This window comes from Coregonus lavaretus (assembly GCF_964263955.1).
Source record: "Coregonus lavaretus genome assembly, contig: HAP1_SCAFFOLD_721, whole genome shotgun sequence".
Lineage (NCBI taxonomy): Eukaryota > Metazoa > Chordata > Actinopteri > Salmoniformes > Salmonidae > Coregonus > Coregonus lavaretus.
Window position 1 is genome coordinate 147,046 of NW_028159539.1, and position 23,284 is coordinate 170,329.

The 23,284-nt window shown below is 43.1% G+C and overlaps 1 protein-coding gene across 1 annotated transcript in view; it reads right to left on the minus strand.

The window, feature by feature from the left end:
- LOC311122743 (cGMP-inhibited 3',5'-cyclic phosphodiesterase 3A-like) overlaps positions 1-23,284 on the minus strand; it is a gene marked incomplete at its 5' end in the record, with an annotated part of 70,160 nt that overhangs the window by 41,445 nt on the left and 5,431 nt on the right. Inside the window, 2 exons of the mRNA XM_084197067.1 lie at positions 15,306-15,460; positions 22,032-22,148. Coding sequence (XP_084053193.1) covers positions 15,306-15,460; positions 22,032-22,148 — 272 coding nt within the window. The remainder of the gene's footprint in view (positions 1-15,305; positions 15,461-22,031; positions 22,149-23,284) is intronic.

The window sequence follows — 23,284 nt, forward strand, 5'->3', positions numbered from 1 at the left end:
TAGGTAGATTACTGGATGTAGGTAGATTACTGGATGTAGGTAGATTACTGGATGTAGTTAGATTACTGGAGGTAGGTAGATTACTGGATGTAGGTAGATTACTGGAAGTAGGTATATTACTGGATGTAGGTAGATTACTGGAAGTAGGTAGATTACTGGATGTAGGTAGATCACTGGAAGTAGGTAGATTACTGGAAGTAGGTAGATTACTGGAAGTAGGTAGATAAATTACTGGAAGTAGGTAGACTGAGGAGGTAGATTACTGGATGTAGACATATTACTGGAGGTAGGTAGATTACTGGAAGTAGGTAGATTACTGGATGTAGGTAGATTACTTGAAGTAGGTAGAATACTGGATATAGGTAGATTACTGGATGTAGGTAGATTACTGGAAGTAGGTAGATTACTGGATGTAGGTAGATTACTGGAAGTGGGTAGATTACTGGATGTAGGTAGATTACTGGATGTAGGTAGATTACTGGAGGTAGGTAGATTACTGGATGTAGACAGAATACTGGAAGTAGGAAGATAAATTACTGGAAGTAAGTAGACTGAGCAGGTAGATTACCGGATGTAGACATATTACTGGAGGTAGGTAGATTACTGGATGTAGACAGATTACTGGAAGTAGGTAGATTACTGGAAGTAGGTAGATTACTGGATGTAGACAGATTACTGGAAGTAGGTAGATTACTGGAAGTAGGTAGATTACTGGATGTAGGTAGATTACTGGAAGTAGATAGATTCCTGGAAGTAGGTATATTACTGGATGTAGACAGATTACTCAAATTAGGTAGATTACTGGATGTAGACAGATTACTTGAAGTAGGTAGATTACTTGAAGTAGGTAGATTACTGGAAGTAGGTATATTACTGGAAGCAGGTAGAGTACTGGAAGTAGGTAGATTACTGGATGTAGACAGATTACTGGAATTAGGTATAATACTGGAAGTAGGTAGATTACTGGAAATAGGTAGATTACTGGATGTAGACAGATTACTTGAAGTAGGTAGATTACTGGATGTAGGTAGATTACTGGAAGTAGGTATATTACTGGAAGTAGGTAGAGTACTGGAAGTAGGTAGATCAATTACTGGAAGTAGGTAGACTGAGTAGGTAGATTAATGGATGTAGACATATTACTGGAAGTAGGTAGATTACCGGTTGTAGGTAGATTACTGGAAGTAGGTAGATCACTGGAAGTAGGTAGATTACTGGAAGTAGGTGGATTACTGGAAGTAGGTTGATTACTGGAAGTAGGTATATTACTGGATGTAGGTAGATTACTGGAAGTAGGTAGATTACTGGAAGTAGGTAAATTACTGGATGTAGACAGATTACTGGAAGTAGGTAGATTACTGGAAGTAGGTTGATTACTGGAAGTAGGTAGATCACTGGAAGTAGGTAGATTACTGGAAGTAGGTGGATTACTGGAAGTAGGTTGATTACTGGAAGTAGGTATATTACTGGATGTAGGTAGATTACTGGAAGTAGGTAGATAAATTACTGGAAGTAGGTAGACTGAGCAGGTAGATTACCGGATGTAGACATATTACTGGAGGTAGGTAGATTACTGGATGTAGACAGATTTCTGGAAGTAGGTAGATTACTGGAAGTAGGTAGATTACTGGATGTAGACAGATTACTGGAAGTAGGTAGATTACTGGAAGTAGGTAGATTACTGGATGTAGGTAGATTACTGGAAGTAGGTAGATTCCTGGAAGTAGGTAGATTTCTGGATGTAGACAGATTACTGGAATTAGGTATAATACTGGAAGTAGGTAGATTACTGGAAGTAGGTAGATTACTGGATGTAGACAGATTACTGGAAGTAGGTAGATTACTTGAAGTAGGTAGATTACTGGAAGTAGGTATATTACTGGAAGTAGGTAGAGTACTGGAAGTAGGTAGATCAATTACTGGAAGTAGGTAGACTGAGTAGGTAGATTACTGGATGTAGACATATTACTGGAAGTAGGTAGATTACTGGTTGTAGGTAGATCACTGGAAGTAGGTAGATTACTGGAAGTAGGTAGATCACTGGAAGTAGGTAGATTACTGGAAGTAGGTAGATCACTGGAAGTAGGTAGATTACTGGAAGTAGGTAGATTACTGGAAGTAGGTAGATAAATTACTGGAAGTAGGTAGACTGAGGAGGTAGATTACTGGATGTAGACATATTACTGGAGGTAGGTAGATTACTGGAAGTAGGTAGATTACTGGATGTAGGTAGATTACTGGAAGTAGGTAGAATACTGGATATAGGTAGATTACTGGATGTAGGTAGATTACTGGAAGTAGGTAGATTACTGGATGTAGGTAGATTACTGGATGTAGGTAGATTACTGGATGTAGGTAGATTACTGGATGTAGTTAGATTACTGGAGGTAGGTAGATTACTGGATGTAGGTAGATTACTGGAAGTAGGTAGATTACTGGATGTAGGTAGATCACTGGAAGTAGGTAGATTACTGGAAGTAGGTAGATTACTGGAAGTAGGTAGATAAATTACTGGAAGTAGGTAGACTGAGGAGGTAGATTACTGGATGTAGACATATTACTGGAGGTAGGTAGATTACTGGAAGTAGGTAGATTACTGGATGTAGGTAGATTACTTGAAGTAGGTAGAATACTGGATATAGGTAGATTACTGGATGTAGGTAGATTACTGGAAGTAGGTAGATTACTGGATGTAGGTAGATTACTGGAAGTGGGTAGATTACTGGATGTAGGTAGATTACTGGATGTAGGTAGATTACTGGAGGTAGGTAGATTACTGGATGTAGACAGATTACTGGAAGTAGGAAGATAAATTACTGGAAGTAAGTAGACTGAGCAGGTAGATTACCGGATGTAGACATATTACTGGAGGTAGGTAGATTACTGGATGTAGACAGATTACTGGAAGTAGGTAGATTACTGGAAGTAGGTAGATTACTGGATGTAGACAGATTACTGGAAGTAGGTAGATTACTGGAAGTAGGTAGATTACTGGAAGTAGGTAGATTACTGGATGTAGGTAGATTACTGGAAGTAGATAGATTCCTGGAAGTAGGTATATTACTGGATGTAGACAGATTACTCAAATTAGGTAGATTACTGGATGTAGACAGATTACTTGAAGTAGGTAGATTACTTGAAGTAGGTAGATTACTGGAAGTAGGTATATTACTGGAAGCAGGTAGAGTACTGGAAGTAGGTAGATTACTGGATGTAGACAGATTACTGGAATTAGGTATAATACTGGAAGTAGGTAGATTACTGGAAATAGGTAGATTACTGGATGCAGACAGATTACTTGAAGTAGGTAGATTACTGGATGTAGGTAGATTACTGGAAGTAGGTATATTACTGGAAGTAGGTAGAGTACTGGAAGTAGGTAGATCAATTACTGGAAGTAGGTAGACTGAGTAGGTAGATTACTGGATGTAGACATATTACTGGAAGTAGGTAGATTACTGGTTGTAGGTAGATCACTGGAAGTAGGTAGATTACTGGAAGTAGGTAGATCACTGGAAGTAGGTAGATTACTGGAAGTAGGTAGATCACTGGAAGTAGGTAGATTACTGGAAGTAGGTAGATTACTGGAAGTAGGTAGATAAATTACTGGAAGTAGGTAGACTGAGGAGGTAGATTACTGGATGTAGACATATTACTGGAGGTAGGTAGATTACTGGAAGTAGGTAGATTACTGGATGTAGGTAGATTACTTGAAGTAGGTAGAATACTGGAAATAGGTAGATTACTGGATGTAGGTAGATTACTGGAAGTAGGTAGATTACTGGATGTAGGTAGATTACTGGAAGTAGGTAGATTACTGGATGTAGGTAGATTACTGGATGTAGTTAGATTACTGGAGGTAGGTAGATTACTGGATGTAGACAGATTACTGGAAGTAGGTAGATTACTGGAAGTAGGTAGATAGATTACTGGAAGTATGTAGGTGGATTACTGGAAGTAGGTAGATTACTGGATGTAGGTAGATTACTGGAAGTAGGTAGTTTACTGGATGTAGGTAGATTACTGGATGTAGGTAGACAGAGTAGGTAGATTACTGGATGTAGGCAGATTACTGGAAGTAGGTAGATTACTGGATGTAGGTAGATTACTTCATGTAGGTAGATTACTGGAAGTAGGTAGATTACTGGATGTAGGTAGATTACTGGAAGTAGGTAGATTACTGGATGTAGGCAGATTACTGGAAGTAGGTAGATTACTGGAAGTAGGTAGATTTCTGGAATTAGGTAGATTACTGGAAGTAGGTAGATTACTGGATGTAGGTTGACGGAGTAGGTAGATTACTGGATGTAGGCAGATTACTGGAAGTAGGTAGATTACTGGATGTAGGTAGATTACTGGATGTAGGTAGATTACTGGAAGAAGGGAGACGGAGTAGGTAGATTACTAGAAGAAGGTAGACGGAGTAGGTAGATTACTGGAAGAAGGTAGACGGAGTAGGTAGATTACTGGAAGAAAGGAGACAGCGTAGATAGATTACTTGAAGAAGGTAGACGGAGTATGTAGATTACTGGAAGAACGTAAATGGGGTAGGTCGATTACTGGAAGAAGGTAGATTACTGGAAGTAGGTAGATAGATTAATGGGAGTAGGTAGGTGGATTACTGGAAGTAGGTAGATTACTGGAAGTAAGTAGATTACTGGATGTAGGTAGATTACTGGATGTAGGTAGATTACTGGAAGTAGGTAGATTACTGGAAGTAGGTAGATTACTGGATGTAGACAGATTACTGGAAGTAGGTAGATTACTGGAAGTAGGTAGATCACTGGAAGTAGGTAGATTACTGGAAGTAGGTAGATTACTGGAAGTAGGTTGATTACTGGAAGTAGGTATATTACTGGAAGTAGGTAGATTACTGGAAGTAGGTAGATAAATTACTGGAAGTAGGTAGACTGAGCAGGTAGATTACCGGATGTAGACATATTACTGGAGGTAGGTAGTTTACTGGATGTAGACAGATTACTGGAAGTAGGTAGATTACTGGAAGTAGGTAGATTACTGGATGTAGACAGATTACTGGAAGTAGGTAGATTACTGGAAGTAGGTAGATTACTGGATGTAGGTAGATTACTGGAAGTAGGTAGATTCCTGGAAGTAGGTAGATTACTGGATGTAGACAGATTACTGGAATTAGGTATAATACTGGAAGTAGGTAGATTACTGGAAGTAGGTAGATTACTGGATGTAGACAGATTACTGGAAGTAGGTAGATTACTTGAAGTAGGTAGATTACTGGAAGTAGGTATATTACTGGAAGTAGGTAGAGTACTGGAAGTAGGTAGATTACTGGATGTAGACAAATTACTGGAATTAGGTATAATACTGGAAGTAGGTAGATTACTGGAAGTAGGTAGACTACTGGATGTAGACAGATTACTTGAAGTAGGTAGATTACTGGATGTAGGTAGATTACTGGAAGTAGGTATATTACTGGAAGTAGGTAGAGTACTGGAAGTAGGTAGATCAATTACTGGAAGTAGGTAGACTGAGTAGGTAGATTACTGGATGTAGACATATTACTGGAAGTAGGTAGATTACTGGTTGTAGGTAGATCACTGGAAGTTGGTAGATTACTGGAAGTAGGTAGATCACTGGAAGTAGGTAGATTACTGGAAGTAGGTAGATCACTGAAAGTAGGTAGATTACTGGAAGTAGGTAGATTACTGGAAGTAGGTAGATAAATTACTGGAAGTAGGTAGACTGAGGAGGTACATTATTGGATGTAGACATATTACTGGAGGTAGGTAGATTACTGGAAGTAGGTAGATTACTGGATGTAGGTAGATTACTTGAAGTAGGTAGAATACTGGATATAGGTAGATTACTGGATGTAGGTAGATTACTGGAAGTAGGTATATTACTGGATGTAGGTAGATTACTGGAAGTAGGTAGATTACTGGATGTAGGTAGATTACTGGATGTAGTTAGATTACTGGAGGTAGGTAGATTACTGGATGTAGGTAGATTACTGGAAGTAGGTAGATTACTGGATGTAGGTAGATTACTAGATGTAGACAGATTACTGGAAGTAGGTAGATTACTGGAAGTAGGTAGATAGATTACTGGAAGTATGTAGGTGGATTACTGGAAGTAGGTTGATTACTGGATGTAGGTAGATTACTGGAAGTAGGTAGTTTACTGGATGTAGGTAGATTACTGGATGTAGGTAGACGGAGTAGGTAGATTACTGGATGTGGGCAGATTACTGGAAGTAGGTAGATTACTGGATGTAGGTAGATTACTTCATGTAGGTAGATTACTGGAAGTAGGTAGATTACTGGATGTAGGTAGATTACTGGAAGTAGGTAGATTACTGGATGTAGGCAGATTACTGGAAGTAGGTAGATTACTGGATGTAGGTAGATTACTGGATGTAGGTAGATTACTGGAAGTAGGTAGATTACTGGAAGCAGGTATATTACTGGATGTAGGTTGACGGAGTAGGTAGATTACTGGATGTAGGCAGATTACTGGAAGTAGGTAGATTACTGGATGTAGATAGATTACTGGATGTAGGTAGATTACTGGAAGAAGGGAGACGGAGTAGGTAGATTACTAGAAGAAGGTAGACGGAGTAGGTAGATTACTGGAAGAAGGTAGACGGAGTAGGTAGATTACTGGAAGAAAGGAGACAGCGTAGATAGATTACTTGAAGAAGGTAGACGGAGTATGTAGATTACTGGAAGAAGGTAAACGGGGTAGGTCGATTACTGGAAGAAGGTAGATTACTGGATGTAGGTAGATTACTGGATGTAGGTAGATATATTACTGGGAGTAGGTAGGTGGATAACTGGAAGTAGGTAGATTACTGGAAGTAAGTAGATTACTGGATGTAGGTAGATTACTGGATGTAGGTAGATTACTGGAAGTAGGTAGATTACTGGATGTAGGTAGATATATTACTGGGAGTAGGTAGGTGGATAACTGGAAGTAGGTAGATTACTGGAAGTAAGTAGATTACTGGATGTAGGTAGATTACTGGATGTAGGTAGATTACTGGAAGTAGGTAGATTACTGGATGTAGGTAGATATATTACTGGGAGTAGGTAGGTGGATAACTGGAAGTAGGTAGATTACTGGAAGTAAGTAGATTACTGGATGTAGGTAGATTACTGGATGTAGGTAGATTACTGGAAGTAGGTAGATTACTGGATGTAGGTAGATTACTGGAAGTAGGTAGATTACGTGAAGTAGGTAGATTACTGGATGTAGACAGATTACTGGAAGTAGGTAGATTACTGGAAGTAGGTAGATTACTGGAAGTAGGTAGATCACTGGAAGTAGGTAGATTACTGGAAGTAGGTAGATTACTGGAAGTAGGTTGATTACTGGAAGTAGGTATATTACTGGAAGTAGGTAGATTACTGGAAGTAGGTAGATAAATTACTGGAAGTAGGTAGACTGAGCAGGTAGATTACCGGATGTAGACATATTACTGGAGGTAGGCAGATTACTGGATGTAGACAGATTACTGGAAGTAGGTAGATTACTGGAAGTAGGTAGATTACTGGATGTAGACAGATTACTGGAAGTAGGTAGATTACTGGAAGTAGGTAGATTACTGGATGTAGGTAGATTACTGGAAGTAGGTAGATTCCTGGAAGTAGGTAGATTACTGGATGTAGACAGATTACTGGAATTAGGTATAATACTGGAAGTAGGTAGGTTACTGGAAGTAGGTAGATTACTGGATGTAGACAGATTACTGGAAGTAGGTAGATTACTTGAAGTAGGTAGATTACTGGAAGTAGGTATATTACTGGAAGTAGGTAGAGTACTGGAAGTAGGTAGATTACTGGATGTAGACAGATTACTGGAATTAGGTATAATACTGGAAGTAGGTAGATTACTGGAAGTAGGTAGATTACTGGATGTAGACAGATTACTTGAAGTAGGTAGATTACTGGATGTAGGTAGATTACTGGAAGTAGGTATATTACTGGAAGTAGGTAGAGTACTGGAAGTAGGTAGATCAATTACTGGAAGTAGGTAGACTGAGTAGGTAGATTACTGGATGTAGACATATTACTGGAAGTAGGTAGATTACTGGTTGTAGGTAGATCACTGGAAGTAGGTAGATTACTGGAAGTAGGTAGATCACTGGAAGTAGGTAGATTACTGGAGGTAGGTAGATTACTGGAAGTAGGTAGATTACTGGATGTAGGTAGATTACTGGAAGTAGTTAGAATACTGGATATAGGTAGATTACTGGATGTAGGTAGATTACTGGAAGTAGGTAGATTACTGGATGTAGGTAGATTACTGGATGTAGTTAGATTACTGGAGGTAGGTAGATTACTGGATGTAGGTAGATTACATGAAGTAGGTAGATTACTGGATGTAGTTAGATTACTAGATGTAGACAGATTACTGGAAGTAGGTAGATTACTTGAAGTAGGTAGATAGATTACTGGAAGTATGTAGGTGGATTACTGGAAGTAGGTAGATTACTGGATGTAGACAGATTACTGGAAGTAGGTAGATTACTGGAAGTAGGTAGATTACTGGATGTAGGTAGATTACTGGAAGTAGGTAGATTCCTGGAAGTAGGTAGATTACTGGATGTAGACAGATTACTGGAATTAGGTATAATACTGGAAGTAGGTAGATTACTGGAAGTAGGTAGATTACTGGATGTAGACAGATTACTGGAAGTAGGTAGATTACTGGAAGTAAGTAGATTACTGGATGTAGGTAGATTACTGGATGTAGGTAGATTACTGGAAGTAGGTAGATTACTGGATGTAGGTAGATTACTGGAAGTAGGTAGATTACTGGATGTAGGTAGATATATTACTGGGAGTAGGTAGGTGGATAACTGGAAGTAGGTAGATTACTGGAAGTAAGTAGATTACTGGATGTAGGTAGATTACTGGATGTAGGTAGATTACTGGAAGTAGGTAGATTACTGGATGTAGGTAGATATATTACTGGGAGTAGGTAGGTGGATAACTGGAAGTAGGTAGATTACTGGAAGTAAGTAGATTACTGGATGTAGGTAGATTACTGGATGTAGGTAGATTACTGGAAGTAGGTAGATTACTGGATGTAGGTAGATTACTGGAAGTAGGTAGATTACGTGAAGTAGGTAGATTACTGGATGTAGACAGATTACTGGAAGTAGGTAGATTACTGGAAGTAGGTAGATTACTGGAAGTAGGTAGATCACTGGAAGTAGGTAGATTACTGGAAGTAGGTAGATTACTGGAAGTAGGTTGATTACTGGAAGTAGGTATATTACTGGAAGTAGGTAGATTACTGGAAGTAGGTAGATAAATTACTGGAAGTAGGTAGACTGAGCAGGTAGATTACCGGATGTAGACATATTACTGGAGGTAGGCAGATTACTGGATGTAGACAGATTACTGGAAGTAGGTAGATTACTGGAAGTAGGTAGATTACTGGATGTAGACAGATTACTGGAAGTAGGTAGATTACTGGAAGTAGGTAGATTACTGGATGTAGGTAGATTACTGGAAGTAGGTAGATTCCTGGAAGTAGGTAGATTACTGGATGTAGACAGATTACTGGAATTAGGTATAATACTGGAAGTAGGTAGGTTACTGGAAGTAGGTAGATTACTGGATGTAGACAGATTACTGGAAGTAGGTAGATTACTTGAAGTAGGTAGATTACTGGAAGTAGGTATATTACTGGAAGTAGGTAGAGTACTGGAAGTAGGTAGATTACTGGATGTAGACAGATTACTGGAATTAGGTATAATACTGGAAGTAGGTAGATTACTGGAAGTAGGTAGATTACTGGATGTAGACAGATTACTTGAAGTAGGTAGATTACTGGATGTAGGTAGATTACTGGAAGTAGGTATATTACTGGAAGTAGGTAGAGTACTGGAAGTAGGTAGATCAATTACTGGAAGTAGGTAGACTGAGTAGGTAGATTACTGGATGTAGACATATTACTGGAAGTAGGTAGATTACTGGTTGTAGGTAGATCACTGGAAGTAGGTAGATTACTGGAAGTAGGTAGATCACTGGAAGTAGGTAGATTACTGGAGGTAGGTAGATTACTGGAAGTAGGTAGATTACTGGATGTAGGTAGATTACTGGAAGTAGTTAGAATACTGGATATAGGTAGATTACTGGATGTAGGTAGATTACTGGAAGTAGGTAGATTACTGGATGTAGGTAGATTACTGGATGTAGTTAGATTACTGGAGGTAGGTAGATTACTGGATGTAGGTAGATTACATGAAGTAGGTAGATTACTGGATGTAGTTAGATTACTAGATGTAGACAGATTACTGGAAGTAGGTAGATTACTTGAAGTAGGTAGATAGATTACTGGAAGTATGTAGGTGGATTACTGGAAGTAGGTAGATTACTGGATGTAGGTAGATTACTGGAAGTAGGTAGATTACTGGATGTAGACAGATTACTGGAAGTAGGTAGATTACTGGAAGTAGGTAGATTACTGGATGTAGGTAGATTACTGGAAGTAGGTAGATTCCTGGAAGTAGGTAGATTACTGGATGTAGACAGATTACTGGAATTAGGTATAATACTGGAAGTAGGTAGATTACTGGAAGTAGGTAGATTACTGGATGTAGACAGATTACTGGAAGTAGGTAGATTACTGGAAGTAAGTAGATTACTGGATGTAGGTAGATTACTGGATGTAGGTAGATTACTGGAAGTAGGTAGATTACTGGATGTAGGTAGATATATTACTGGGAGTAGGTAGGTGGATAACTGGAAGTAGGTAGATTACTGGAAGTAAGTAGATTACTGGATGTAGGTAGATTACTGGATGTAGGTAGATTACTGGAAGTAGGTAGATTACTGGATGTAGGTAGATATATTACTGGGAGTAGGTAGGTGGATAACTGGAAGTAGGTAGATTACTGGAAGTAAGTAGATTACTGGATGTAGGTAGATTACTGGATGTAGGTAGATTACTGGAAGTAGGTAGATTACTGGATGTAGGTAGATTACTGGAAGTAGGTAGATTACGTGAAGTAGGTAGATTACTGGATGTAGACAGATTACTGGAAGTAGGTAGATTACTGGAAGTAGGTAGATTACTGGAAGTAGGTAGATCACTGGAAGTAGGTAGATTACTGGAAGTAGGTAGATTACTGGAAGTAGGTTGATTACTGGAAGTAGGTATATTACTGGAAGTAGGTAGATTACTGGAAGTAGGTAGATAAATTACTGGAAGTAGGTAGACTGAGCAGGTAGATTACCGGATGTAGACATATTACTGGAGGTAGGCAGATTACTGGATGTAGACAGATTACTGGAAGTAGGTAGATTACTGGAAGTAGGTAGATTACTGGATGTAGACAGATTACTGGAAGTAGGTAGATTACTGGAAGTAGGTAGATTACTGGATGTAGGTAGATTACTGGAAGTAGGTAGATTCCTGGAAGTAGGTAGATTACTGGATGTAGACAGATTACTGGAATTAGGTATAATACTGGAAGTAGGTAGGTTACTGGAAGTAGGTAGATTACTGGATGTAGACAGATTACTGGAAGTAGGTAGATTACTTGAAGTAGGTAGATTACTGGAAGTAGGTATATTACTGGAAGTAGGTAGAGTACTGGAAGTAGGTAGATTACTGGATGTAGACAGATTACTGGAATTAGGTATAATACTGGAAGTAGGTAGATTACTGGAAGTAGGTAGATTACTGGATGTAGACAGATTACTTGAAGTAGGTAGATTACTGGATGTAGGTAGATTACTGGAAGTAGGTATATTACTGGAAGTAGGTAGAGTACTGGAAGTAGGTAGATCAATTACTGGAAGTAGGTAGACTGAGTAGGTAGATTACTGGATGTAGACATATTACTGGAAGTAGGTAGATTACTGGTTGTAGGTAGATCACTGGAAGTAGGTAGATTACTGGAAGTAGGTAGATCACTGGAAGTAGGTAGATTACTGGAGGTAGGTAGATTACTGGAAGTAGGTAGATTACTGGATGTAGGTAGATTACTGGAAGTAGTTAGAATACTGGATATAGGTAGATTACTGGATGTAGGTAGATTACTGGAAGTAGGTAGATTACTGGATGTAGGTAGATTACTGGAAGTAGGTAGATTACTGGATGTAGGTAGATTACTGGATGTAGTTAGATTACTGGAGGTAGGTAGATTACTGGATGTAGGTAGATTACATGAAGTAGGTAGATTACTGGATGTAGTTAGATTACTAGATGTAGACAGATTACTGGAAGTAGGTAGATTACTTGAAGTAGGTAGATAGATTACTGGAAGTATGTAGGTGGATTACTGGAAGTAGGTAGATTACTGGATGTAGGTAGATTACTGGAAGTAGGTAGTTTACTGGATGTAGGTAGATTACTGGATGTAGGTAGACGGAGTAGGTAGATTACTGGATGTAGGCAGATTACTGGAAGTAGGTAGATTACTGGATGTAGATAGATTACTTCATGTAGGTAGATTACTGGAAGTAGGTAGATTACTGGATGTAGTTAGATTACTGGAAGTAGGTAGATTACTGGAAGTAGGTAGATTACTGGAAGTAGGTAGATTACTGGATGTAGTTAGATTACTGGAAGTAGGTAGATTACTGGATGTAGGTAGATTACTGGATGTAGGTAGATTACTGGAAGTAGGTAGATTACTGGATGTAGGTAGATTACTGGATGTAGGTAGATTACTGGATGTAGGTAGATTACTGGATGTAGGTAGACGGAGTAGGTAGATTACTGGATGTAGGCAGATTACTGGAAGTAGGTAGATAACTGGATGCAGGTAGATTACTGGAAGTAGGTAGATTACTGGAAGTAGGTAGATTACTGGATGTAGGTAGATTACTGGATGTAGGTAGATTACTGGATGTAGGTAGATTACTTGATGTAGGTAGATTTGACATTTGTTTTTCATCCAGTTTCCAGTTTTTTTCATCCAGCGTATGTGAATGTGTGAGTGTGTGTATGTGAGTGTGTGTGTGTGTGTGCGTGTGTGTGTGGGGGTGTTTGTATTCCTGCCTCTGATGTCCGTTTGCGTGTTACTCCACCCCCACACAGAGGACCATATGTTGCCAGGAAGTTTGTATTTCCAGGCAAAACTTATGCTCAGTCAGAGAGACCTTTCGTGTCGACCTGTCGTGTGAGTGTGTGTGTATGTGCATTCGTGCGTGTGTTTGCGTGCATGTGTGTGTGTGTGTCTTCATCAGAGAGGCCTTTCATGTCCATGTCATGAGCTTGTTGAGGGGTAAAGGAGAAGGAGGACAGGAACATGAAGGCAGAGAACTGTTCTCTGTTCTGTCTAGGTTCATCTTCTACAGACAATGAGAACAAGCTCTCTCATAAATGTTGCAACGTTGGTTACAGTCTTCAACATGGTTGTATGCATGGCACGCATCTCTCTCTCTCTCTCTCTCTCTCTCTCTCTCTCTCTCTCTCTCTCTCTCTCTCTCTCTCTCTCTCTCTCACACACACACTATCATCTGTTATGCTTAAGCATGGTTAGATCAGTTCGGTTAGATCAGTTTGGTTAGATCAGCTCGGTTAGATCAGCTCGGTTATATCAACTCGGATAGATCAGTTCGGTTAGATCAGCTCGGTTAGATCAGTTCGGTTAGATCAACTCGGTTAAATCCGCTCGGTTAGATCAGTTCTGTTAGATCAGCTCGGTTAGATCAGCTCGGTTGATCAGCTGGTTAGATCAGTTCTGTTCGATCAGCTCGGTTAGATCAGCTGGTTAGATCAGTTGTGTTAGATCAGCTGGTTAGTACAGTTCTGTTAGATCAGCTCGGTTAGATCAGCTCGGTTGGATGAGCTCGGTTAGATCAGCTGGTTAGATCAGCTGGTTAGATAATAATAATAATATGCCATTTATCAGACGCTTTTATCCAAAGCGACTTACAGTCATGCGTGCATACATTTTTGTGTATGGGTGGTCCCGGGGATCGAACCCACTACCTTGGCGTTACAAGCGCCGTGCTCTACCAGCTGAGCTACAGAGGACCACGATCAGCTGGTTAGATCAGCTGGTTAGATCAACTCGGTTGGATGAGCTCGGTTAGATCAGCTCGGTTAGATCAGCTCATGCTAAAAACACAAGCAATAAATAATATTATAGTAACCCATTCATGGGAAATGTTGACCCTGTGGAGACATTCCCTAAACACAAACCGACCACAACGTCTTATAATTACAGAACACAGACTATTAAAGGACATGGATCCATGTGAACTATACCACAATAATAATACCGAAAGTGAGAGGCTTGTGTATTCTCGGCATCATTCATCAATCTAGGGAAGATTTACTGTTGGAAATTACAAATAATATACTACAAATTGGTTCAGGGAAAATACTGACTGTGAGACAGTGTGTGACTGTGGCCTTGTCTGGACGTTTTCAGCTGTTTTCAGTTCAGTTTATCAGTCTCATCTCAATGCTATGCAGCCTTCCCTCTCCATGCAGGTTTCCCAAGACCCCCAGCAACACAAATACACATAAACACACACACACACACACACACACACACACACACACACACACACAGAGACAGGCCCACTTAATGCAGCCACTTATACAGATGCCCAGATAATCGACCCTACCCTATAGATGCAATCAAAACTCCCATCTAATACACACACATCCCATAGGCCTACATCCATATATTACACACACAGCTCTGATTCCCGTCTCTGCAGAATTCATGTAAAATAGAGTGTCTTCCATGTCTTAGTTATTCAAGTTTAATTCCTTTAGCTGGGGGTTAAAGCATTGGGCCAGTAACCGAAAGGTCGCTAGTTTGAATCCCCGAGCCTACAAGGTGAACAATCCTTTGATGTGCCCTTGAGCAAGCCACCTAACCCATATATTTATATTTGTCCTGTTTCACACATGTAAAACGTGTATTATGCGCCTGTGTGAAATGGAAATATGTTTTTTTTCATAACCCAATTCCCTCTGAGTTATGGCTTTGTTGATAACTTGAGAAAATGTACTACGACTGTGATATGTAGTTGTCTCACCTAGCTAACTTAAGATGAAAGCACTAACTGTGGTTCTGGATAAGAGTGTCTGCTACATGACAAAAATGTAAATATATATAATATCCTACTGATGACAGGAATGTTGTGATTATCACTACAGTAATTACGGTGCAATTACACAATTTCTTATTTTTAACCCATTCTAGAACCTATAGCAGCATTCTAGAATTCTATTGGCGTCTAAAGGGTTAACCCACGCTGGCTCATATCTGCTACTGTATTTGTACTGTTGAATAGTTTGAGAGGGTTAGGGTAAAGATGAGGGTTGGGGTCAGTATTGTAGCCTACCTGCAGGTGAGCGGTTCGTGGAAGGGTTTGATGCTGATGCTGGCCCTGCGTGCTGGTCCAGGCTCGATGGTGGGCAGGCCCGTAGCTGAGGTGGTGGTGGTCCATGTAGAAGAGATCCTCCTCAACAGCCCCGGGTGCAGGCTACGCCGCAGACGCTACAACACACAACATTACACAGTGATCTGTTAGATAAGTAGCTATGTGATGTTTATGTGCTATGCCTCAGTGGAACAACTACTGCAATAACTGATTTGAAACGTCATTTTTATGATGATACTACATTACTTATGGGTAGAAGTGTAGATATTGGGAAAAAGTGAGTATCTTTTTTGTCATATACATGCATGAAGGTATATCTCTCTCCCTCCTCCCTCCCCCCTCCTCTCTCTCCCTCCTCCCTCCTCCCTCCTCTCTCCCTCCCCCCTCCTCTCTCTCCCTCCCTCCCCCCTCCTCTCTCCCTCCTCTCCCTCCCTCCCTCCCTCCCTCCCTCCCTCCCTCCCTCCCTCCCTCCCTCTCTCTCCCCCTCCCCTCTCTCCCTCCCCCCTCCTCTCTCCCTCCTCTCTCTTCTCCCTCCACCCCCCTCCTCTCTCTCGCTCCCTCCTCATCTCTCTCTCCCCCCCCCCTCTCTCTCCCTCCCCCCTCCCCCTCCTCTCTCTCCCTCCCCCCTCCTCTTTCTCCCTTCCTCCTCTCCCTCCCTCTCCCCTCCTCTCTCTTCTCTCTCCCTCCCCCCTCTCCCCTCCTCTCTCCTCTCTCACCCTCCTTCCTCTCTCTCCCTCTCTCCCCCTCCCCCCTCCTCTCTCTCCCTCCCCCTCCCCCTCCCCCTCCCCCCTCCTCTCTCTCCCTCCCTCCCTCCCCCTCCCCCCTCCTCTGTCTCCCACCCTCTTCTCTCTCTCCTTCCCCCCTCCCCCCTCCTCTCTCTCCCTCCCCCCTCCCCCCTCCGGCATCTCTGTCTGCCTGCCTGCCTGCCTGCCTGCCTGCCTGCCTGCCTGCCTGCCTGCCTGTCTGTCTGTCTGACTGTCTGTCTGTCTCTCTGCCCTGCCAGTTCAACTGTAAAACTCCTGCTGTGATATCTGAGTAAATACAGCTTAGATGTTTCATGGTGTTTGGTGATGTTCGGTGATGTTTGGTGTTGTTTTGTGGTGTTTGGTGATGTTTCATGGTGTTTGGTGATGTTTGGTGGTGTTTGGTGATGTTTCATGGTGTTTGGTGATGTTTTGTGGTGTTTGGTGATGCTTCATGATGTTTGGTGATGTTTTTTGGTGTTTGGTGATGTTTCATGGCGTTTGGTGATGTTTTGTGATGTTTGGTGATGTTTCATGGTGTTTGGTGATGTTTGGTGATGTTTCTAGATGTTTTGTGATGTTTTGTGATGGGTAGAATTAGTGTGGTTTGTTTAGATTTTACAGTTTATGTGTTCATGGTTCATGTGGAGAATAATGTTTAGTTAAAGTTTCAAACAGTTTGTTAACAATTACGTGTTTGTTATTCATGTTATTCATGTTATTCGTAATTGGTAAGTGCTTCTCCTCCTCTCCTCAGCCTGAACTCACGCCAGGCAGTTCTCAGTGGCTCAGCATATAAAAAATGAGAACATGCAGCACTTTGAAAACAGTTAAGTGTGTGTGTGTATGTGTGTGTGTGTGTGTGTATGTGTGTGTGTGAGTGTGTACATGAATATGTGCACACGCCTTTATGTGTGTTTTCAGAAGAATGCAAGTTTGGGATTTAAGCACTGGAAAGCCATCAGTATGCACCACAGTGGATGTCAAAACCTCTCTTAGAGAAAAAAGCAAGCACAGCACACACACACACACCACCTCCTCCGCCGCTAACCGCATTCCCCCTCCGTCCAGTTCTCTCCCCCAGGCACCTCTCTCCCTGGCTCTCCCGGGCTCTCCCTGGCTCTCCTTGACTCTCCCTGACTCTCTCTGGCTCTCCCTAGCTCTCCCTGGCCCTCCTTGACTCTCCCTGACTCTCCCTGGCTCTCCCTGACTCTCCATGGCTCTCCCTGGCTCCCCCTGGCTCTCCCTCTCCCTGACTCTCCCTGGCACTCCCTCTCCCTGACTCTCCCTGGCACTCCCTGGCTCTCCCTGGCGAGGTAAAACCTAATGAGGACAGCCTAATGTGTGTGCATGCGTGTTTGTGCGTATGTGTGTGTGTGTGTGTAAAGTAGCCTCCCTAGCTTCTCCATGCTCGGGCGCTGAACTGCACAGTTTGTCTTAGCTATACTTTTAACAAAGTTTATTGTGTCAGCGCTTCATACAGACGGGCTAAAACTATCAGTGTGTCAGCTCTGGGACTGGTTTGATCACTCATGGAACAGGGAACAGTCGACCGACCACACACACCGAGGGGGTTGGGGGGAGTTAGGAGAGAGGGGAAAGAGGGGGATCAAAGGGAAGTAGAGGGGAAAGCGTTAAGATATATAAACCTTCAGATAAATGATCAACGTATCAACGGGGAGTCCTCCTGTCTGCAAATACACAAACTGTCATCTCTCTCTCTCTCTCTCTCTCTCTCTCTCTCTCTCTCTCTCTCTCTCTCTCTCTCAATTTCAATTTAAGGGGCTTTATTGGCATGGGAAACATATGTTTCCATTGCCAAAGCAAGTGAAATAGATAATAATCAAAAGTAAACATTACACTCACAAAAGTTCCAAAGGAATAGAGACATTTCAAATGTCATATTATGGTTATACAGTGGGGAAAAAAATTATTTAGTCAGCCACCAATTGTGCAAGTTCTCCCACTTAGAAAGATGAGAGAGGCCTGTAATTTTTCATCAAAGGTACACGTCAACTGTGACAGACAAAATGAGAAAAAAAATCCAGAAAATCACATTGTAGGATTTTTAATGAATTTATTTGCAAATTATGGTGGAAAATAAGTATTTGGTCAATAACAAAAGTTTCTCAATACTTTGTTATATACCCTTTGTTGGCAATGACACAGGTCAAACGTTTTCTGTAAGTCTTCACAAGGCCCAGCCACGTTTCATCTTCAATGCCCTTGCTGATGGAAGGAGGTTTTCACTCAAAATCTCATGATACATGGCCCCATTCATTCTTTCCTTTACACGGATCAGTCGTCCTGGTCCCTTTGCAGAAAAACAGCCCCAAAGCATGATGTTTCCACCCCCATGCTTCACAGTAGGTATGGTGTTCTTTGGATGCAACTCAATATTCTTTGTCCTCCAAACATGACGAGTTGAGTTTTTACCAAAAAGTTCTATTTTGGTTTCATCTGACCATATGACATTCTCCCAATCCTCTTCTGGATCATCCAAATGCACTCTAGCAAACTTCAGACGGGCCTGGACATGTACTGGCTTAAGCAGGGGGACACGTCTGGCACTGCAGGATTTGAGTCCCTGGCGGCGTAGTGTGTTACTGATGGTAGGCTTTGTTACTTTGGTCCCAGCTCTCTGCAGGTCATTCACTAGGTCCCCTGTGTGGTTCTGGGATTTTTGCTCACTGTTCTTGCGATCATTTTGACCCCACGGGGTGAGATCTTGCGTGGAGCCCCAGATCGAGGGAGATTATCAGTGGTCTTGTATGTCTTCCATTTCATAATAAGTGCTCCCACAGTTGATTTCTTCAAACCAAGCTGCTTACCTATTGCAGATTCAGACTTCCCAGCCTCTTTTCTGGATTGTGATAGTTAGCGGGTATTGGCCTAATTCTGCTCTGCATGCATTATTTGGGGTATAACAGACCCTCATGACAAATTGAGTCAAAAGCTTTTTTTAAATCAATAAATATACACATTCTACACATGTCTCTCTCTCCATCTCTCTCTCCATCTCTCTCTCTGTTTCTACACGTCTCTCACACATTGTCCATCTATCTCTTTCTCTCTCTGCCTGCTTCTGAAAATCTGTCATGTTGACACAGCTGTTGAAATGAAAGAAAGTACGAGAGAGAGAACCTCTACGCTTTAGAACGAGAGAGAGAACCTCTAAGCTCTAGAACAAGAGAGAGAACCTCTACGCTCTAGAACAAGAGAGAGAACGTCTAAGCTCTACAACAAGAGAGAGAACCTCTACGCTCTAGAACAAGAGAGAACCTCTACGCTCTAGAACAAGAGAGAGAACCTCTACGCTCTAGAACGAGAGAGAGATTATCATCTTCCCCTCATTCCTTCAGTGATTGTGTCAATGCATGGGGCCCGTTTTTTCACCAAATTAGACTTCAGGAGTGCCTACAACCTGGTGCGTATTTGGGAAGGGGATGAGTGGAAAACAGCATTCAGCACAACCTCGGGGCATTATGAATACCTGGTGATGCTCTACGGTTTGATGAATGCTCCATCCGTTTTCCAGTCCTTTGTGAACGAGGTGTTTCGGGACATGCTTGGTCGCGGTGTGGTGGTCTACATCGATGGTATCCTGGTGTATTCCGCTACGCGCGCCGAGCATGTGTCCCTGGTTCGCAAAGTACTGGTCCGACTGCTGGAAAATTATCTTTATGCCAAGGCAGAGAAGTGTGAGTTTTTCCAGCAGTCAATCTCCTTCCTCGGATATCGCATCACCACCATAGGTGTGGAGATGGAGGGAGACCGCATTGCAGCCGTGCGTAATTGGCCGACTCCAACCACGGTAAAGGAGGTGCAGCACTTCCTTGGCTTCGCCAACTACTATCGAAGGTTTATTCGGGGATTTGGCAAGGTCGCAGCTCCCATTACCACCTTGTTGAAGGGTGGGCCATCCCAGCTCCGCTGGTCTGCTGAGGCTGATTTGGCATTCAGTAGATTGCGGGGCCTGTTCACCTCAGCCCCGGTACTGGCTCAACCCGATCCATCACTACCGTTCGTAGTGGAGGTGGATGCGTCCGAGGTAGGGATAGGAGCTGTCTTATCCCAACGCTCGGGCATGCCACCCAAGCTCCGCCCCTGTGCCTTCTTTTCTAAGAAGCTCAGCTCGCGGAGCAGAACTACGGCGTTGGTGATCGGGAGCTGTTGGCTGTTGTCCGAGCTTTGACGGTGTGGAGACATTGTCTCAAAGGGGCGAAACACCCTTTCCTCATCTGGACAAACCACCGTAACCTGGAGTACATTCGGGCAGCGAGGAGGCTGAATCCTCACCAGGCCAGGTGGGCCCTCTTCTTCACCCGGTTTGATTTCACACTCTCATACATTCCGGGTATGAAGAACGTGAAGGCAGACGCACTGTCTCGGCTGTATGACACAGAGGAGAGGCCCAGAGACAACACCCCCATACTCCCGGCCTCATGCATTGTGGCGCCGGTAGTATGGGTGATGGACGCAGATATAACGCAGGCATTACGCACAGATCCATCTCCACCGCAGTGTCCAGCTGGGCTGCAGTACGTGCCTGCGCTTAAGTCCTGCCGCCTCCGTCCACTGCCCGGTTTCCCCACTGCCCTACAAACTGCGGAGGCTCTGTTTACTCACATCTTCCGGCACTACGGGGTACCAGAGGATATAGTGTCCGACCGAGGTCCCCAGTTCACTTCTAGAGTCTGGAAGGCGTTCATGGAACGTATGGGGGTCTCGGTCAGCATGACCTCTGGTTTTCACCCCGAGAGCAATGGGCAGGTGGAAAGGGTGAATCAAGATGTGGGTAGGTTCCTGTGGACCTACTGCCAGGACTGGCCGGGGGAGTGGTCGGTGTTCCTGCCATGGCCAGAATATGCTCAGATCTCTCTCCGCCACTCCTCCACTAACCTAACACCCTTCCAATGTGTTTTGGGTTACCAACCGGTCCTGGCATCGCCTCCAGAAGGCCAACGCTGACCGCCACCGCAGGGAGGCCCCGGTGTTCGTACCGGGATCTCGGGTCTGGCTCTCGACCCGGAATCCGCCCCTCCGCCTGCGCTGCCGGAAGCTGAGCCCGCGGTTTGTTGGGCCGTTTAAAGTCCTAAAGAGAATAAACGAGGTGACATACAGGTTGTTACTCCCCCCTGATTACCGTATTAACCCCTCATTTCATGTGTCTCTCCTCAGGCCGGTGGTAGCTGGTCCGCTCCAGGAGTCTGAGGTACGGGAGTTTCCTCCACCTCCTCTGGACATTGAGGGGGCTCCGCCATACTCGGTCCGTTCCATCCTGGATTCGAGGCGTCAGGTGGGGGGCCTCCAGTATCTCGTGGAGTGGGAGGGGTACGGTCCGGAGGAACAGTGCTGGGTCCCAAGGCGGGACATCCTCGATCCCTTCCTGTTGAGGGATTTCCACTGTCACCATCCGACTCGCCCTGATCCGCGTCCTCCTGGCCGTCCCAGAGGCCGGGGTCGACGCACTGCTGTAGCCACGCGCGGGGGGGGGGGGGGGGGGTACTGTCACGACTTCCGCCGAGGCTGCCCCCACTCCTGGTTCGGGCAGGCTTCGGCGTTCGTCGTCACCGGAGTTCTAGCTACTGCCGATCCCATTCTCATCACTCCACTTGTCATGTCTTGTCAATCACACACACCTGGTGCTCATTCCCCTAATTAGTATGTGTATAAGTGTTCCCTCTGTTCCCCTTGTCTTTGTGAGTGATTGTTTTGTTGTGAAGAGCATGTAGCTCGGTTGAGCTACATTTCACTGTGTTATTGCCAAGGTGGATGTTTTCCCTTGTACAGTTTCGTTTGACGCTTGGGGCGTTTGATTTATGCAAACGGGTTAAACTCTGGACTTCGGTATTTTACCTCTTTCGCCTGACTCCTTCTTTCACACCTTGTTACAGGCCCCTCCTCTTCCCCTCTCCCTTTCCCACCATGCATCTGTCCTCACCTTAGGTAAGGTATTGGTCCTCTCCCCAATCTTCTCAGACCCCTCCTCTGAGTCGGAACAGATGTATGCGTCTCCCAGGTTGACGCCCAGGGGAGCGAGGCGCGGACGGTGCAGGGGCTGGAAGAATTACATATAACATTTTATTTGACATATTTAACATACACATAGAGGTGCCTCAGCCAAGTAAACCTACAGTACATACATACAAATACATATATTTACTTATTTCCATTGCAGTCCACGTTGTGTTTTAGCTGGGCCACAGAATGGCAGTACATTGGGGCACTAAGGCAGGACTGTTTTCACACTTTTCACGCATCTTTTTCATTAGTCCCAGATCTGTCGTGTTCTTGCCTACTCCATTGCTGTCATTGTCAAGCCAAACGTTAGGAAAGGCAATGAGCGATAAAGAGTTGGCGTGATCAGCTAAATGGCATATTAAATATAAAAATAAATTAAAAATAAATTAAAATAAAATAAATTAAATATTAAATCAGCACAAACAGACTGGCGCTCACTCAGGCTGTGTTTTCCTACCTGGATGGGGAGCTGTACCCAATCAACACAACAACACAATCAAGGGGGACCTTCCACTGACCTTGAATAAAGCCTGTGTGTCTATGTACGCTGACGACTCAACAGTACACACGTCGGCTACAACAGTAAAATAAATAACATGTATGACACCCTTAACATAGAGCTCCAGTCAGTTTTAAAGTGGGTAACTGGCAATAGGCTGGTGATAATATCAAAAAAATGAAAAAACTAAGTTTTTGGGGACAAATCACTCACTCAACCCTAAACCTAATCTAGATCTATTGAGCAAGTTGAGGAGACTAAACTGCTGGGTGTAACCCTAGATAGCAAGCTGTCGTGGTCAAAACATATAGACTCAATGGTTGCTAAAATGGGAAGAGGTCTGTCCATAATAATGTGTTGCTCTGCTTTCTTGACATCTCAGTCGACCAGACAGGTCCTGCAGGCCCTAGTTTTGTCACACCTGGACTACCGCCCATCTGTGTGGCAAAGAGGGACATAGGTAAATTGCAGTTGGTCCAGAACAGAGCAGCACGTATCGCACTTAGATGTACACGGAGGGCAAGTGTCAGTAACATGCATGTCAATCTCTCCTGGCTCAAAGTTGAGGAGAGATTGACTGCATCACTATTGGTCTTTGTGCGAGGTGTTGATGTGTTGAAGATACCGAACTATCTGTTCAAGCAGTTGGCACACAGTTCAGACAATCATCAGTA